Source organism: Salvelinus sp. IW2-2015, linkage group LG19 (genome assembly GCF_002910315.2).
Source record: "Salvelinus sp. IW2-2015 linkage group LG19, ASM291031v2, whole genome shotgun sequence".
Taxonomy (NCBI): domain Eukaryota; kingdom Metazoa; phylum Chordata; class Actinopteri; order Salmoniformes; family Salmonidae; genus Salvelinus; species Salvelinus sp. IW2-2015.
In genome coordinates this window covers 31,351,113-31,371,016 of record NC_036859.1, presented here as the reverse complement: position 1 = coordinate 31,371,016, position 19,904 = coordinate 31,351,113, and the positions used below count along the sequence as shown (strand labels likewise).

Sequence of the window (19,904 nt, the reverse complement as noted above, 5' to 3'; positions counted from 1 at the left end):
GTTTACAAACATTGGAGTAAAACAAGCTTATATTTTGGCTTCTGATGGAATACGACAGTTGAACTAAGCACATGAGGCATTTATACGTTCTATTCTTCAAGAATTAATGGGTACATATCATTCATTTATAAGTCCAAAAGTCCAAAAAATGGATGTAGCAACTAAAGATTGCCTCCTTATCCCCTGTCATACTTCAGATCATTTAGCTATCTGATTTTACATTTTAGGACCCCTTTAGGTAAAAAAAAATGATTTAAAAAAATGATTTGATAGATATTGAATTTGGCCTTTACTACTAAAGCCTAGAGAAACGCATTGAATAACACATTCATAAATGGGRAAAAAAGACAGTCAAAAAGACAGTAGTAATTTTTTTACACATATTTAACACCTTAAATATGTGAGATCATTTAAAGAAAAACTCCACCCTAAAACTATATTTTGGTATTTGCTTCATTAGTCCATTGTTGATATAGTCCCAAAATGTTTTGCATGTCAGCAATCAAGTTTCAAGATATATAACTTTCAAAAAACAGAAACATATTTCTGTATTTTGAAAGTGGGGGGAATTTTCCATTGGGGTGTCAGGACAGAGAAGAGATTTGACTGGGCAGAGCTGGAGCTCGGTTTGGGGTGTAGGGTTTGAGCATAGCCTGAAGGTAGGGAGGGGCAGTTCTTCTTGCTGATCCATAGGCAAGTACCATGGTGTTGTAGTGGATGCGAGCTTCAACTGGAAGCCAGTGGAGTGTGCAGCGGAGCGGGGTGATATGAGAAACTTYGGAAAGTTGAACACCAGGCAGGCTGCGGCGTTCTGGATAAGTTGCAGGGGTTTGACGGCACAAGTAGGGAGCCAGCCATGTCCAGACGGGAGATGACAAGTGCCTGGATTAGGACCTGCTCCGCTTCCTGTGTGAGGTAGGGTCGCACTGGATGGATGTTGTAGAGGATGACCCTGCAGGAGAAAGTCACTGCTTTGATGTTTGCAGAGAACGTTTGCAGGGAAGGGTGTTGTCCAGGGTCACGCCAAGGTTATTTTCACTCTGGGAGGGGGACACTGTGKAGTTGTCAACCGTGACGGAGAGGTCTTGGAGTGGGAGGAAGAGCAGCTCCGTCTTGACGAGGTTGAGCTTGAGGTGATGGGCCGACATCCAAGCTGAGATATTTGCCAGGCACGCAGAGATGTGTGTCACCAACTGGGTGTCAGAAGGGAGGAAGGAGAAAGGAGCTGAGTGTCATCCGTATAGCAGTGATAGGAGAGACCATGTGAGGATATGACAACGCCGAGTGACTTCGTGTATAGAGAGAAGAGGAGAGGGCCTAGAACCGAGCCCTAGGGGACACAAGTAGGTAGAGCACGTGGTGCAGACACAGATCCTCTCCTCGTCACCTGGTAGGAGCGGTCTGCCAGGCAGGATCCAATCCAAGAGTGTGCAGAGCCTGAGACACCCAGCCCCTGAGAGGGTGCAGAGAAGGATGAGAGTTATTTAAGATACACTACATGGCCAAAAGTCAAACATCTCATTCCAAAATCATGGGCATTAATATGGAGTTGGTCCTCCCTGTGCTGCTATAACAGCCTCCACTCTTCTGGGAAGGCTTTCCACTAGATGTTGGAACATTGCTGCAGGGACTTACTTCTATTCAGCCACAAGAGCACTAGTGAGGTCAGGCACTGATGTTGGGCGATTAGGCTTGGCTCACAGTCGGCGTTCCAACTCATCCMAAAGGTGTTCGATGGGTTGAGGTCAGGGCTCTGTGCAGGCCAGTCAAGTTCGCGCTTTGTGCACGGGGGCATTGTCATGCTGAAACATGTAAGGGCCTTCCCCAAACTGTTGCCACAAAGTTGGAAGCACAGRATCATCTAGAATGTAATTGTATGCTGTAGCGTTAAGATTTCCCTTTACTGGAACTAAGGGGCCTAGCCCGAACCATGAAAAACAGCCCCAGACCATTATTCCTCCTCCACCAAACTTTACAGTTGGCACTATGCATTCGGGCAGGTAGCGTTATCCTGGCCTCTGCCAAACCCAGATTAATCCGTCGGACTGCCAGATGATGAAGTGTGACTCATCACACCAGAGAACTCGTTTCCACTTCTCCAAAGTACAATGGTGGCGAGCTTTACACCGCTACAGCCGAAGCTTGGCATTGCGCATGTTGATCTTACGCTTGGTTGCGGCTGCTCGGCCATTGAAACCCATTTCATGAAGCTCACAGCGAACACTTCTTGTGCTGATGTTGCTTCCAGAGGCAGTTTGGAATTCGGTAGTGAGTGTTGCAACCGAGGACGGACAGAATTTGTATGCGCTTCGCGCTTCAGYAATCAGCGGTCCCATTCCGTGAGCTTGTGTGGCCTACCACTTTGCGGCTAAGCCGTTGCTGCTCCTAGACATTTCCACTTCACAACAGCACTTATAGTTGACCGGGGCAGCTCTAGCAAGGCAGAAATTTGATGAACTGGCTTATTGAAAAGGTGGGATCCTATGATGTTGCCACATTGAAAGTCACTGAGCTCTTCAGTTCGGGCCATTCTGCTGCCAATGTTTGTCTATTGAGATTGCATGGCTGTGTGCTTGATTTTATACACCTGTCAGTAACGGGTGTGGCAGAAATAGCCAAATCCACTAATTTGAAGGGGTGTCCACATACTGTACATAGTGTACATACCATGCAGTGTACTCTTCAAAGAGGCTGGGGGAAATTTGTTCCACCATTTAGGTGCAAGGACAGAGAAGAGYTTTGACTGGGCTGAGCGGGAGCTGCCCTCCCGCAGGGTTGGGAGGGCCAAGAGACCAGAGGTAGTGGAACGGAGGGCTCGGGTTGGGATGTCTTGAAGTCTGTCTGGTTAGGGTCAAGAAGATCATAGCGAGAGAGCTGGTCAGAAACAGCACACTCAAGTGTTGTGGTCACCCTAATTCCACATTTGGAAACTTTTCTACTGCAACATGTTWAAAAAAAATTACGTGAGGAGAATAACATTATTTCAACCCCACATGTTAATCTGCAATTCTACATGTGAAASTGAGATTTTCACACGTGGAGTTTTGTTATATGGGAAATTGCTAATTAGATTTTCACATGTGGAATTACAAGTTCACGTGAAAAAATAAATATGTAAAAACATCTAATTTGCAGTTTCACATGTGAAAATCTCACTTTCAYATGGGGAATTGMATATCCGATGTTCACATGTGAACATTTTTAACATGTGAAACCTCAAATGTTACATGTGAAACTGCAATTCAYGTGAGGTGAAAACGTATTATTCTTTAATACATGTGAAAATATGGTTTAATGTGTGAAATTGAAGCCCCAYATGTGTAAACAGCTATTTTACATGTGTTTTTTTAATGAGCCTGCTGTCCCTATAGTACTCTCTGAGCATTCCCTGTGCATGCAGTGGCCATGCATTCCTACGTCACTGACTGGCTGCTTTGCATGTGTGGGAGGTATGTCAAACAGGAGGGGAGGAGGAGGAGAGAGAAAACTCGAAGGCAGGAGTGGAGGGGGTAGTGGAATTTGAGGAGGTAGTGGAATTTGAGGAGAGGCACATGTAATCAGTAGACCAGGCAGCTGAGGGGGAAGTCTGCTTGGGAACTGGGAGAAAGGTCATGTTTACTACTAAGCAAGGAGCTCTCTTTTGTTCGGGCAGGTCAGACTAGGGCACAACATTAACTCTTTATCTTTCTTAGGTTTACAACTACTGATAAACCCATTTCACAATAAGGCCCCTTTATTTGCAAACATTCAGCATTCACAGACCTGGAGAGCTGGGTGATTCTGCAACTTCAAGCACTTTGGCAAGGCAAGCTTTCAGAAATTAAAATGTATTGAAACACCATTTTACCARTATTATAATCGTCTTTGATTTGTCTAGAAATAATATCTGATAATGGCTGCGATCGTACTATTCAGGAATTTATATATTTTCGTCATTTTTCTCAGACAGCCATAGACAAATGTCATTTCCATCACATCATTGAACATCAATTTTTGTTGAAAATGAAATGATCACACAATTATTTTATAACACATTTCTTATACATTTGTACATGAACTTGTATTGAATATTATTTTAAGTGCTTTTTAAGATTTTCCTAAAATTAATAATTCAACACAACGCCTGAATGTATAAASTTGCTTTTGTGACAGCTGAAACAATGTATTTATCATWAAAAAATAAGATATTTCCACCCAACCTTTTTGTGAGATTATGATAACAACCATATGATTTCCCTGTCTAAAACAAATCAATCAATGTAAATTTACATAATATACTAATTTACTTAAAAATATGGGTGTGGTGGAAATGACAAAGTGTGGTGGAAATGACATCTATGTAWAAAAAAAATTATGAAAACAATATTTTATTGCAAACATTTTGAACAACAACCATTGTAGAACATTTAATTAATTTAAGAAAAAGTAAAATTCCAAAAGTGGGCAGAGCTCAAGGAAGTAGGCCAGTGTTTTTGAGAGATGAGCCCAGATTGCAGAGGGGTCATCCGCATAGAAGAGCTCAGTGAGCAAAGTGAAACGGTATCATTTGTGGTATATCCAACACAGGTGTGGAGGGTCACCTGCTTGTGAGAATCACCAAAGTGAACTGCCTGGATTTCACTGGTGTATTTACACAGGTAGTTTTCTCAGTGGCACAACTTTGGTTTTAGAAGTGGGGGGAAATAMATATTATAATTTGTTTTATCCAGTCGGATAAACACTCTAAACAACCGTTGCCTCATTTTGTAACACATTCAAATTATAAAACTGGAGGGGACTAAAATGCAATTTCAGAATGTGAGGGGGACATGTCCCCCCCGTCCCCAGTGAAAGTTGCGCCACTGAGATCTCTGCAAAGTCAATATGCACGATGATCTCCTCTTTCCGCAGATTCTCTTTTAATTCTCTCAGTTTGGAGTATTGGTGTCGAATGTTGTACATGTGTTTCCCCAACTTCTCTTTCAATCCTTTGGAGAAGTCCTYMAGTAGAATCTGTAGTGTGCCACACACCTTTTCGTATACTGTCAAATGTAAAGGGAACTTCTCCATGTTTCCCTCTTTGTTTGTCTTCTCTCTCTCTTCAGCTTAGTTTTTCCACTCAAACCACAATGTCTGCTCACCAGCATCAAAGTCAGCTGTTTAAGCTCTTTGGCTTGGCAAAGGGAGCACTCTGTGTACATGCACTCTTTCTTCAGGTTCTCACAGCACAAAGACTCGATTAGGTTGTCATTGTTGCTGCAGCTGATCACTTTGTGATGCTGTAGTTTGTCCGCCATGAACTGGAGGTTGCCGTGGGTTTTGCAGAGACATGTGTCCCTATCCTGGACTGTTGGCTTGACAACCCAAAAATACATATTTTAAAGAATTCATAGTAAGACATTTTAATCCCTCTTAAAATCCTGATAAAGGTTCTGAATTGTGCCATTCAAGAAGCACTTCTGCTTTTTTTCTCTTGTTCCTCGTTAGTGTGTCCTTTTTCCCTGTTGTTGCTCTACTGTTGACATCACGTTCATAGAATCTAGTGATTTTCTCTTCTGTGGCTGTGCTAATTATGTTACACTGCTTTTTTCCTGGAGTATTGAAGACTTGTTGGCCTGTTTTCATTTTCCCTCAATGCTTTTGCTGAAAATCCAAATTCTCTGTTTGCAGCTTTGACCAGGCCATACTTTCTCAAGATGTTGCCACTTGTTTGTCCTTGGCACTGCGCATTTTTTTATACTTTTGCTTTTACTCTGCAATGATTGCATTTTGAAACAACAAATCCTTCTCAAGTTCTTCGGAGTTCCCTTCATTTWCTGTTTTGTCTTTGTCTTTGGTAAATCTTGTCTTTTCATTTTCTTCATCAGTTGATCATATCTTTTTTTGTATTTCTCAGTTTTCCGTTAAGCTTTATCAAGTTTGACATTTGCAAAGATCTCTATGTTTTTGAGCGACCTCTTCCAACCTTTTTCCTTCCAGCAAGTATTAGACTTCTCATTCCTGTTGCAGATGATGAGGAAGGGGTAWCRGGGCGTGCATCAGGGGCAGRTAAGYTAGGGGMAGGTATGATGGCCTCATGTTCTGGCTGCAAGTCATCTGGTGACTAAGGTGTTGTGTTGCCTGATAGGTAGGTCTCCATTGCAACTGTTCTCTTTAAAGTCTGTCTTCTATTCCATTGGTTGCATTTCCATTGCCATCTCTTGCTTCTTTGTTCTCACTTTGTAAACTCAGAGATAGATATCACTTCTCTTTTTTCCCTTCTCTTTTTTCTTCCAGTATCTCTCCCTGTCTTTTTGCAGATGTTCCTGGTATCGTATAGGATCATTTTTTATTTTGTTTCTATGTCTGTGACCTCTGTGCTGTTTTATGTGGCAYCTTCTAAAAACAAAGAAAAATACTACTTATGTTTTCCAATTGTGCACACCTTGGAGCATTTTCTAGATTCAAGTAATTTACATGATTAAATAAGCCTAAATTTAAAAAACAAAGTAAAAAGTAATAACATAATGGATTTTTGTCATTTCCACCACGTTCTGTMATTTCCATCACAGTTAAGTTTGTGATGGAAATGACTGGTGGAAATGACGCTTCTGCTGTTTTTGGAGAAAAATGACAGACTGCTTAGAATGCTTTGGCCAGTATTACAGCTAGCATATGGTTTACACTAAATACATCAAATATATTTAAAAAATCTAAATTCTACCACAAATTAAAGAAATTGTAGCCTGTTTGGAAATGACTAACAATAAAAATTGCCCTCAGTGGTGGAAATGACACCACTACCAAAGGACAGATATATTTTGTGGAAATAGCAATATAAAGGGCATACTCACAATAAATATTGATACAGATTGTATTTAATTGACTCYTTCTCTAGGAGATAACATTACATAATGTGTAATTATTCATGTTTTCTCATAGAAAAACATAGTAGAAGCTCATAAGTGTGAGTCAGGGACAAGAGCAAAACAGTGAAATTGAGGTATAAAATGAATCTGAAAGGTATCTAAAATACTTGATAGAGAGGTGTTGAAAAAAATATGGGGTGAATGTAGTGTGAACTTAACATATAAAAAATAAAAMCTTTWWWWWAAAAAWAAAATCCCCAAAATTGACCCTGAGGACATCGAAGTTCCCGTAGTTGCAGAATTAACCAGCTACAATGAAGAAGCCAATGATAGGGAACCCAGATAGGGAAACTAGATGTATCCTGATTCCTGACCTAGTTATTAAGTAAAAGGTAAACATGTTATGCAATTATGTCCCTACAGAATAATATTATAAAAATAGTCACAAGTGTGAATTCCCTCAGTAGAAAACAAGTGGAGTTGTCAGAGGCAGGGTGGACTTTTGCCCCATAGCTCACAAACAAGCTCCATGTTGTCTGCTGGCCGACATAACAGTTTGAAGTTCAAGGCTTTGGAGATATGAAACTAGAGGCTCTTATTCTAGTTGAATGAGTCATTTATAAATAGGATATTTGTGCCAGCGAAGGGGAAAGGCCAAAGCACTGTTAGAACACAGACCTTGATGACGTGTACTGATACTGACTATCTGAGGTACGAAGTCTGGACAAAAGAGTTTGTGAACCGTGTTGTGTTTTTGTCTTTGTTTTGAGCACTCTCTCTCTCTAGGTGAGTTCTGGCTTGGTCTTGAGAAGATACACGCTGTGGCCAAAGACACAGACTACATCCTCAAGGTTAAGTTCTCAGACTGGAGGGGYGATTCTGAGACCATCCAGTACCCCATCCGTCTGGGCGGGGAGGAGAGCCACTACGCCCTCCACATCCAAGAGACCTCCAACGGCAACCTGGAGAGCGCCCTGACTACCGAGGCCTCCGGCCTGCCCTTCTCCACCCGCGACCAAGACAATGACCAGAAGAGCGACACCAACTCCGCCAAACACCTCTCTGGTACGTCTCCTCTTTTTCAAAGTTCAAAGTTACTATTTGGCTGAATTTTATCTAAGATTTAAGATTTATTTAGTGTAAGGTTTATCTCTCTATGACTCAAATTGGGAATGTAGCACCAATGCCAATCTAACCAGATGTTTTCTCTCTTTCTCCAGGTGGCTGGTGGTTCAGCAACTGTGGACGCTCCAACCTGAACGGCCGCTACTTCATGAGCCCTCCTCCCAAGCAGAGGCATCAGAGGAAGCAGGGGGTCTTCTGGAAGACCTGGCGTGGCCACTACTATCCCCTGAAGACCACCGTCATGATGATCGCCCCCTGAGGAGAGACGCTCAGCATTCTGACAAATTTTCTCCTCTTGAACTGAAACACTGTTAGAGGCGGTTGGTCAATGACTTGGGTAAGCTACCCAGTCAGTCCTGGCTTCACCCAGTGAGACTTCCAACAGAGCCAAGGCCATYATAAAAGTCAAAATAACTCATACTTTTCAAAAGTCTTCAAGTCTCTCAGCTAGAGAGAACAATGTTTAAAAAGTTAAGAAGTAAAATGTACATGTGAATCTAGCAGTGGAAAGTTAGCAAGAGTGTTTCACCAAAGCTGTGGTATGAGCTCACTCTTAATCACTGTTTAAAGCAACGCTCAGCCTTGGGACTAATGAATGGAACAGAATGAGGTGAGTTCCAACATGTTTTGTGTCGCAAGAAACCAAGCATTTTCCACATGCTAAGACCCATCTGACGGAGGTTTCTGAATGGTAAGAGTTTTCCCAGAGGTTGAATACTGTCCTCTTTGGCTTGAACCAGCCAATAAAAATGATTTAAAGAAAAATCCTTTCGCTGTCTGATCTCTGATTAAACACACTGATGCAGCGAGAGAAACAATTCATAAGTCAGCCAAAGGCCAAAATGGAGTAACATTCAAATGAACATAGCAGCCAACTCAAAGAACAAAAACCTGTAAAATGAACATAGCTGCCAACTCGAAGAAAAAAAACCTGTAAAATGAACATAGTACTCAACTCAAAAACAGTCAAATTAACTTCCCAGTGGACACAAACTGGTTGAATCAACGTTGTTTCAACTTAATTCTCAACGTATTGTGACATGGAATCTACGTGGAAAATACATTGGATTTGAAAAAGTCATCAACTRTTGTTTTGAGGGTGAAATTTCAACGACAGTATTATCTCTTCACGGTAACCAAATTTAAACCAAGCCGAACCTTGTATAAAATATGTTGAATTTGTACCTTTAAAACAGATCCTCAGAACTTTAATGTTATATCTCCACTAATCAAAAAGTAAAACTATAGGCTGGGCAGCACCTTCTACTGGGTGATTGATCTACAGCTACCCTTTGGTCTCCCATCCAAGGTTTTAACCAAGGCCTGCCTAGCTATGATATTTGTCACTGACTATTACCAATGTGCTATTGTGAGAATGACTGTTAAAATCTCCACTTAAAAATGAAATAGATTCACTGTTGCTATCGAAGTCATTCCAAAGGGTAGGTTTAACCGAGTAAATGAAATGTGACTATACTTTATCACTCATATATATTTAGGATTTGCAAATTCATCAATGTTGAGTTGAGTTTGGTTGTCAAYGCAACCAAATATCAACATTTGAAGTAGATGTATCTTCTGCTTGGATAGTTCCATTTTTACCACTGACTAAGTCTGGCTTTAATTCCAGTTCGTCTATAAATTAATAATTGATATGTTGGATTCACATCTCCATCTCAACCAAAGATCTAAGTTAAAGAATAKGACTAAATCAAATCAAACTTTATTTAAAGTGCATTTAAAGTTTGATTTGATTTAGTCCTACTTTTTTACTTAGATTTTTGGTTGAGATGGAGACGTGAATCCCACATATCAATTATTAATTTGATTGATAGATTTTTTKGGAAAAAAACTATTTTCACTTTGTCATTATGGGATATTGTGTGTAGATTGATGAGGAAAAAATGTAATTTAATCATTTTTAGAATAAGGCTGTAATGTAACAAAATGTAGAAAAAGTCAAGGGGTCTGAATACTTTCCAAATGCACTGTGTGCCTGTTTGAAGTGTATGCAAATAGATTATACAAGTGGTTAGGCCTTTTCAACACACAAATGTTTAATAAAAAGAYTAGAAGAGAAGTAGTCAGAGCACACTGCCTGCCATCCGGAACATCTACAGCACCTGGTGTCACAGGAAGTCCAAGAAGATCATCAAGGACCTCAGCTACCTGAGCCACGGCCTATTCACCCTGCTACCATGCAGAAGGCGAGGTCAGTGCAGGTGCATCAAAGCTGGGACCGAGAGACTGAAAAACAGTTTCTATCTCAAGGCCAACAGACAGTTAAATAGTCACCACTAGCAGGCCTCCACCCACTACTTTAGTCACTGTCACTAGACRGTTACCACCCGTGTACTCTTCCATGAACCTTAGWGGCTGCTGCCCTATGTACGTAGTCATGGAACACTGGTCACTTTAAATACCGTTTACATACTGTTTTACCCACTTCATATGTATATACTGTATTAGTCAAGGCCTATCCAATTTAACTATTGCTGTACATATACTATTCTTCATATATACTACATATTCTATTCATATAACTGTCCATGTTGTCTATTACATCCCATCACTCACACACATATATACACACACTGGGGACAAGCTTCCTGCCATCCAGGACCTATATACTAGGYGGTGTCAGAGGAAGGCCCAAARAATTGTCAAAGACTCCAGTCACCCAAGTCATRGAMTGTTCYCYCTGCTACCACATGGCAAGCGGTACCGGAGCACCAAGTCTAGGTCCGAAAGGCTCCTTAACAGCTTCTACCCTCAAGCCATAAGACTGCTGAACAATTAATCAAATGGCCACCCAGACTATTTGCATTGACCCCCCCCCCTCCGCGCCCTTTGTATTTACACTGCTGCTACTACTCTCTGTTTATTATCTCTGTATAGTCCCTTTACCTTCATGTATAAATTACCTCGATTAACCTTACCTCGACTAACATTGACTCTGTATCGGTACCCCCTGTATATAGCCTCGTTATTGTTATGTAATTTTATTGTGTTATTTTTTATTTTATTTWGAAAATATTTTCTTAAATCTATTTCTTGAACTGCATTGTTGGTTAAGGGCTTGTAAGTAAACATTTCAYTGTAAGGTCTACACCTGTTGTATTCGGCGCATGTAACAAATACAATTTGATTTGACACTCCGGACTACGACATTGCTCGTCCTAATATTTCTATATTTCTTAATTCCCTTCTTTTACTTTTTAGATTTGTGTGTATTGTTGTGTATTGTTAGATATTACTGCACTGTTGGAGCTAGGAACACAAGCATTTCGCTACACCCACAATAACATCTACTAAATACGTGTATGCGACCAATACAATTTGATTTGATGAAAGACTATCATTCATGTTGTTGATGTTAGTTCTGTGTGTGCAGTTCAGGGCAAGGCCTTCTGCTTTGTTTTGAACCAGCTGCAGCTTTGCTAGGTCTTTCTAGAACACAGAACATATTTTTWATGTGTAGATGTGTGAGAATTATATACATTTTTTAATCAAGTTTGAATTCAGGCTGTAACATAATTTTGTTGATATAAGTCAAGGGGTATGAATACTTTCTGAACCACTGTTTCTGTTTGATGTTGCATAGTAAGGCTGAGTAAAGGTTCTTCCATTTAATTGTATTGACCGAAAATTTGCTGATACAACTGAGTTCGAACATGATTATCAAATCAATGTGTGCTATTTGTCCCTTTCAATTATTTGCATATTACCAAGTTATATAATTGTTCATGTTATCAAGCCTTCAGTACTGAAGCCAATCCATCATCGTGAAAAGTAGTGACACGCCCTGGCTCTTGTTTTGCATTCCCCATTTTTCCACCACAGCGAGGAAACAATATTTCACCAATTTACTTTACAGGAATACCTGAGGGACGCAAACTCTCCCTAGGCAGGCCAGGGTTGAGACTGAGCCAAGTTTTAAAAGTATAGCAGCAGTTTCTTGGAGGCACCATGCACATGGACCTCTCATATTCCCCAAAATTAGAAGTTAAGTCATCTTACAGCGAGCTAGGTCCAGTGGCTTACTTCCGTCAGCTTCAATTACTCACACCAAGARATCTGGTCAGGTGTCAGGCTTACTGCTWATGTGCTTTATAACACCTTCAGATAGAGTGAGGGACAGGAAGGAACATCCAATGTCTTACTGTTCGTGATCGACCGATATCAAATGCTCAGTTTTCCTTATTCAATCTTGTTGGATATTCAATCTTGTTGGAGTGCGAATGACATACTGCCTGGGTGCCYGTGTGATTTGAGCCAATTGATCATTATCTTCCTGTGACACTCAGGCTATTATGCTGACTTTGAARGGTCATAATTCACTTTCTGTAGGGTCTACACACACGTGGAAAAGACAGTGAGGTGGATTTATCATAGAGGATGTCAAATGAAATATGTTGTGGTTTTTATCAATAAAAGGTAGCCAAAGKGTAAACGGTTACTTTGATTATCCATTTGATATTAAAAAAATTATACAATTCAACTTCCCATTTCCAGCTGCATCACTAACATGTGCACAAAATGGCTAATAAAGCTTCATGCAGCAGAGCCTACAGAGGCTCCTCAGTAACATCAAGGCATCTGTAACATCAATCACCTCCAAGCACCCTTGCTTCCAGCGAGCTCGTCTATGAAATGGCAGCATCACATCGTTGGTATCCATGGCAACCGTTCCCCCAAAGGGAAGGTGGATAGCATAGAGCAGAGTAATGTATTGACATCATATCTTAACATATGGCTCTGGCATAGAGACCCTATTAAATTCTATGGTGGATAGCATATCAACACTCTGCACCTGCTGGAGGACTCAATAAGAGGCACAGAGGCCTCTTTTAGACAGGTAGCCCAATTCTGATCTTTTTYCCCCCACAAATTGGTCAGATCAGCTTTGAAAAATATCTGATTTGAAAAGATCTGATGTGATTGGTCAAAAGGGACAGGAGATGTCTCCCCATCTCCAAAGAACCAGGAGGGTCATAGAGGAATATCAATTCACATGGAAAGATTACTAGCCCTGAGATTGCACACATAGGATATTCCCTGTGTTAACATATGAATCACATTGTAGTTGACCATGACACTGCTATTGTACATCATGTACAATTTGAGACATTGAAACAGTCTCAACATCTTGGTTCATCATTATGGTCTATCCAGATCTATCCCTCCATATATGCATAGATCCATCCATCCATCCATCCTTGTTCATGTTATTCTGTGACAAATTATAAAATAAAAAGAGATTTCATCATACATGTATTTATTTATTCTTCATCATCATGTTTACATTTTTATTCAGGTGGTACAAAGCTGTTTAAGACTTGGCTGCTCATACTCGTATCGTAATTGCCGTAAAAAAGGAAATACCAGCACGATCAAGTCAAGAAGTACTTTGGCATACATGGTATGTCTTCAGAAGGCAAGCCGACACCTTGAGCACTGCAACGTGAGGAGAGAAAATGACTGTATTATGTCAATGAGCGACTTCATTTGACACTCATTATAAAAGAATAAGAATCCATAAAAATATTTTCTTTTTTTTAACAATACACACTTAAAATAGTTAATGAATGCAAGTAAAGGCAGGGTTTCTTCCTCTAGCCATTACACCAACTCCAATATGCTGCGTGTGTGTGTGTATAGATTCCATTTCGTATTCGAGGAACCCCAATCCTACCACTGACTTGAGTGAATAAAATGGAGGAAAAAGAMAAACATTTGGCAAAACAATCCAGAGAAAGGGAAGACAATTAGAGAGGGATTGTGACAGCCTCCAGATAATGTATTCATTCCACAGTCCGAGGTGAAACTTGACAACCCTGCCTTGGATCTCCTTAGGTGCAGGGACRAGAGATCGGAAGAATAGAACAGAGCGAGAGAGAGAGATAGCAAGCGACCGAGACAGGTGGAGGTATAATTGAGTGAGATCACCAGTTCATGGTAAAATTGGGAGTAGTTGGGTGTGGCTGCAGAGAGGTCTTTAAGCCTGGGTTGAGGAGGTTTCGGGGGAGGTATACAGTTGGTTTCAGAATGGGGTAGAGGGGGGAGGGGGGTTGACTTTCAGAGGTATTGTTGTAGAAAGTGCAGCAGCATGATCTCATAGTGTTCTCCTGACTCTGGGCAGCGAATACTGTGTCGCTCATTGGGGTAGACCTGCAAAACAACAGAGGAAAATCAACCACTAATTCCTGCTTCAGTATACACTATATGGTACATGTGACTACAATTTGCAATTTTCTGAAAACACAATATTCCCTGAAACCCATTCAAATGAAAGAGTTGTCCATTAAAGTCTAAGATAGCAGCCCCCTTCTGGGACCCACTGACAGCACATGGGACAGACTGTAGCAGTACTTCTCTCTAATTGTACAACAATGTCCATGTTGGGGAAACGTATATCAATAGACGGGACTGTTACCCATAACATGCCTTTAACACAGATTTAGAAATGTCAACAACACATAAATATACTAGCCTGTAGCTGATATGGCTTCCCAGCGCGGATTATTTGTGACACCAGGAAGTTGGTGTGGAAAAAGTGAACATTCTCATCAAGGAATCCATGTAAAATCAGCAAGCGGTTTGGCCTGGGAGGAGAGGGTTTCAAAGGGATGGAAACAGACATAGAAACCACATTAAAATAAAACAGGTTCAATTTTCATGTTCGTCCTGTTTTTTTTATACTACACTACAGTAAGCATATCCTGTTTATTTATTATACATATAGAAATGTTTATGGTGAAACTAAATAACATTCCATCTGTCCTTGAAATTTGAGCTACAAATAAGTAGTATTTTTGTTGCTCAAAACCAATGCCTGTTTTTATTCAACAATGATCAATAAAATGGAATAGAACTGACCACAACATTGTTACCTTCATCTACAGTACAATATATAAATATAGAAGTTGGTTATTCTTATTTCTTAGATTGGTTCAAGTGTATAAAGTGCAGTAAACAGTATGGGACTGACTCGCTGGGCAGCTTGTCCACATGCAGTGCCACGGAGCCCTCCTCGTAGCCCTGTTGGTTGTTATCAGGTGTATCCATGTAGCGCTCTGTGTAACCCGTGTCGTACGCCATCCACACCGTCACGGGAGCGCCTGCTATGGCCACCTGAAAAGGAACAACATTGCTATTTTGGGGGGGGAGGGGCAATTTATTWATTTTTTCAGTAAGGATAGCATTAAAATAAGCCTGTCCTGCCATTTCTCCCTCCACCAGCCTCCACTGGGACAGACAACTAAGACATTTCAGATGCATTGTTCCATCACACTTCAGCGGGTGTTCATTTTCTACATTTTAGCGCAACATGACAGGTCAAACTGCTTTTCAGAAGATGGATGCCTGTGGGAATYTGTTCAGTATAGCAGGGTGGTGGCATACAGTGATTGTGTGGCATGTCTAAACTTCTGCTATTTAATGGTTCAATGAAGCCCTATTTCTGTCGAGCAGTACTGTACATACTGAATACGCCCCCTGGTACCTCTGCTGCTGGTGAGAGATATACTGGTACATATGCTGGTGAGAGATATACTGGTACATATGCTGGTGAGAGATGTACTTGTACATATGCTGGTGAGAGATGTACTTGTACATATACTGGTGAGCGATATACTGGTATATATACTGGTGAGAGATACACTGGTATATATGCTGGTGAGAGATATACTGGTGAGAGGGGGCAGGTAGCCTAGCAGTTAGAGCGTTGGGCCAGTAACCAAAAGGTTGATGTTTGAATACCCAAGCTGACAAGGGGGAGAAAAAAAACGAATCTGTTGACGTGCCGTTGAGCATGACACTTAACCCTAACATTTGTTGATCTTTGCCAGTGTGCTTTGTAGAGCAGTACAACGAAGGACAGGCACTATGAGAACTGCAGTGTGGAATGACRTGTGACCCAACATCAACACCATGAGGCCTAATGGGAAAACTACATCCATACAGAATGTCATATTCGATGAGCTTCAAATAAATCAAACCTATCCTCACCAATAGGCCAATCTATAATCAACTACATTCAGTCTAATCTGCATTGTAAATGAAATGTGTTTAAATAGGTCTAAGCAATATGGGAAAATCTCCCCTAGCCAATCAGAGGGCAATGTGGTATCTAATCTACTCAGATCATCAAGTGATTTGGGATTGTGTATTTTAGTGTAGTGCCGGTCACCTTGAAGATGTTGGGTCTCTGGATGATGCCCATGAGGGAGAGGAAGCCTCCGTAGGACCAGCCGTGGATCGCCACGCGACTCAGGTCCACAAAGTTGAACCTCTCTGACACGCTACTAGAAGCCCCTCCAACCTGGTTCTTCAATCTCCAACCTGCCTGGTCCACACAACACACATAGAGAGAGAGGACATTAGTCTCCACCTGGCCCTGGTCACACCACACACAGAGAGACAGAAGGACAATAGTCCTCACCTGGCCCTGGTAACACATAGAGAGAGAGGAGGGAGGACATTAGTCTCTACCTGGCCTGGTACACATAGAGAGAGAGGAGGACATTAGTCTCTACTGGCCCTGGTAACACATAGAGAGAGAGGAGGAGGACATTAGTCTCTACCTGGCCCTGGTAACACATAGAGAGAGGAGAGGACATTAGTCTCCACCTGGCCTGGTAACACATAGAGAGAGAGAGGAGGACATTAGTCTCTACCTGGCCCTGGTAACACATAGAGAGAGAGGAGGAGGACATTAGTCTCTACCTGGCCCTGGTAACACATAGAGAGAGAGGAGGAGGACATTAGTCTCTACCTGGCCCTGGTAAACATAGAAGAGAGAGGAGAGATTAGTCCTTACCTGGCCCTGGTAACACATAGAGAGAGGACATTAGTCTCCACCTGGCCCTGGTAACACATAGAGAGAGGACATTAGTCCTCCACCTGGCCCTGGTAACACATAGAGAGAGAGGAGGAGGACATTGTCTCTACCTGGCCCTGGTAACACAATAGAGAGAGGAGAGGACATTAGTCTCCACCTGGCCCTGGTAACACATAGAGAGAGGAGAGGACATTAGTCTCCACCTGGCCCTGGTAACACATAGAGAGAGAGGAGGGGACATTAGTCTCTACCTGGCCCTGGTAACACATAGAGAGAGAGGGAGGACATTAGTCTCACCTGGCCTGGTAACACATAGAGAGAGGAGGAGGACTTAGTCTCACCTGGCCCTGTAACACATAGAGAGAGAGGAGGAGGACATTAGTTCTCTACCTGGCCCTGGTAACACATAGAGAGAGGAGAGGACATTAGTCTCCACCTGGCCTGGTAAACATAGAGAGAGGAGGAGGACATTAGTCTCTACCTGCCTGGTAACACATAGAGAGAGGAGAGGACATTGTCTCCACTGCCCTGGTAACACATAGAGAGAGGAGAGGAATTAGTCTCCACCTGGCCCTGGTAACACATAGAGAGAGGAGAGGACATAGTCTCACCTGGCCCTGGTAACACACAGAGAGAGGAGAGGACATTAGTCTCCACCTGGCCCTGGTAACACACAGAGAGAGGAGAGGACATTAGTCTCCACCTGGCCCTGGTAACACAGAGAGAGGAGAGGACATTAGTCTCCACCTGGCCTGGTACACATAGAGAGAGAGGAGGGGCATTAGTCTCTACCTGGCCTGGTAACACATAGAGAGAGGAGAGGACTTAGTCTCACCTGGCCCTGGTAACACAAGAGAGAGGAGAGGAATTAGTCTCCACTGGCCTGGTACCACAGAGAGAGGAGAGGACATTAGTCTCCCCTGGCCCTGGTAACACATAGAGAGAGGAGGAGGACATTAGTCTCCACCTGGCCTGGTAACACACAGAGAGAGGAGAGGACATTAGTCCTCCACCTGGCCCTGGTAAACACAGAGAGGGAGAGGACATTAGTCTCCACCTGGCCCTGGTAACACAGAGAGAGGAGAGGAATTAGTCTTACTGGCCCTGGTAAAACAGAGAGAGGAGAGGACATTAGTCCTCTACCTGGCCTGGTAACACAGAGAGAGGAGAGGACATTAGTCTCACCTGCCCTGGTAACACACGAGAGGGAAGAGGACATTAGTCTCCCTGGCCCTGGTAACACACAGAGAGAGGAAGGACATTAGTCTCCACCTGGCCCTGGTAAACAACAGAGAGAGAGGAGAGGACATTAGTTTCCTCCACTGGCCACACAGGCAGGGTAACAAACTACACAAGAAGACATCAGCTCCACTGCCAAACTAGAAAACAGAACATAGAGAGAGGGGGCGACGGACGGGGGAGGACATTAGATCTCACACCTGGCCCTGGTAACACATAGAAGAGAGGGAGAGGACATTAGTTACTGGCCTGGTAACACATAGAGAGAGAGAGAGGACATTAGTCTCCACTCCTGGCCCTGGTAACACAATAGAGAGAGAGGAGGACATTAGTTCTTACTGGCCTGGTAACACGAAGAGGAGAGGACATTAGTCCTCACCTGGCCCTGGTAACACATAGAGAAGAGAGGACATTAGTCTCCCTACCCTGGCCTCGGTAAACACGAGAGAGAGAGGACATTAGTCTCTACCTGGCCCTGGTAAACACAGAGAGAGGAGAGGACATTAGTCTCCACCTGGCCCTGGTCACACAGAGAGAGAGGAGGACATTTCTCACCTGGCCTGTAACATAAGAGAGGAAGGAGGAACATTAGTCTCCTACCTGGCCTGGTCACATAAGAGAGAGAGAGGACATTAGTCTCTACCTGGCCTGGTAACACATAGAGAAGAGAGAGGACATTAGTTCTATTGGCCTGGTAACACACAGAAGAGAGGAGAGGACATTAGTCTTACCTGGCCTGGTACACAATAGAGAGAGAGAGGACATTAGCTCCACCTGGCCTGGTAACACATGAGGAGAGGAAGGGGACATAGTCTCTACCTGGCCCTGGTAACACAAGAGAGAGGAGAGGAATTAGTCTCCACCTGGCCTGGTAACACACGAGAGCAGAGGAGGAGGCATTAGTCTCTACCTGGCCCTGGTAACACACAGAGAGAGGAGAGGACATTAGTCTCCACCTGGCCTGGTAACACATAGAGAGAGGACATTAGTCTCCACCTGGCCCTGGTAACACAGTAGAGAGACATTAGTCCAGTAAACACCCAGATGGGTCAAATTCACATCTTTATGAGATAACAATTCTTTATCACAATTTTCTCTTAATTTGAGATCACGGGAGGACGATCATTTGTCATTTGGGTCTCAAGCTGAAAAAGTTAGAACTCTGGTCTAGATGAAAGATGTGTGAGAGAGTCACACAGGTGCTGTTCCATTAATAAATACCAGAAGGTATTATTAACAGGAATAAGGGTGCCTGCACACGGTATATGGTGATCCAATGTGTTTTAAATGAACCTGCACAGCAAGAACAGCCTTTGTTGGCACAGTACAATTTGCCATGGCTGTGTCTACAGTAGAACACGGGTACCTGAAAGATTGAATCCGCAGCACGGGGAAACAGCSCCACTGGCYGCCCTACCACCGTTACTGTTTTTGTTGCCGAGCTGAGGAGCGTCGTGCAGCAGGGTAAAAAAAAAAACGCCGGTACATATTGTGCTCTTTATCATTCGTGCGATGACATCCGATGGTTGTTTACACTAACTTTTTTGTTGCTGTAATATCATAAACGTACGTTGCAGTTTCACTATTAAGGATTACAGATGTAATGCTTATACACAAAAAGATGGAACAATTTGTATTGGAACCATTTATTTTTAAAAAAGCAAGATTTGGGTTGGAAGGGAAATAGTGGCTTTCGACCAATCCTACCATTTTGTTTTTCAGAGCCCCTTCAAACTTCAGGCCTCTCTGACAGGAGCCTCTCCCGTCGATGACCACCACAGCGTATCCCAGAGAGGCCAGGGTGTTGAGACGCAGGTACTTCATCCCCTTGAAGGTGTTATTCACCAACTGGACCTGTGGACACACACATA

General features: G+C 42.5%; 2 protein-coding genes across 2 annotated transcripts in view; one reads left to right on the top strand and one right to left on the bottom strand.

Moving 5' to 3' along the window:
• Nucleotides 1-7,585: 7,585 nt before the first annotated feature.
• On the top strand, nt 7,586-8,688 carry LOC111979067 (angiopoietin-related protein 4; the record flags this gene model as incomplete). The annotated part of the gene is made up of 2 exons (XM_024009357.2): nt 7,586-7,892; nt 8,048-8,688. Coding segments are annotated over 2 exons (471 nt in total), but the record flags the coding sequence as incomplete, so codon positions are not given.
• Nucleotides 8,689-13,213: 4,525 nt separating this feature from the next.
• LOC111978887 (dipeptidyl peptidase 9) overlaps nt 13,214-19,904 on the bottom strand; it is a 24,547-nt gene continuing 17,856 nt past the window's right edge. Inside the window, exons 17-22 of the mRNA XM_024009128.2 lie at nt 19,741-19,887; nt 19,018-19,035; nt 16,144-16,281; nt 14,944-15,086; nt 14,446-14,557; nt 13,214-14,123 (exon numbers count right to left, since the gene is read on the bottom strand). Coding sequence (XP_023864896.1) covers nt 14,031-14,123; nt 14,446-14,557; nt 14,944-15,086; nt 16,144-16,281; nt 19,018-19,035; nt 19,741-19,887 — 651 coding nt within the window. The 3' untranslated portion in view covers nt 13,214-14,030. The remainder of the gene's footprint in view (nt 14,124-14,445; nt 14,558-14,943; nt 15,087-16,143; nt 16,282-19,017; nt 19,036-19,740; nt 19,888-19,904) is intronic.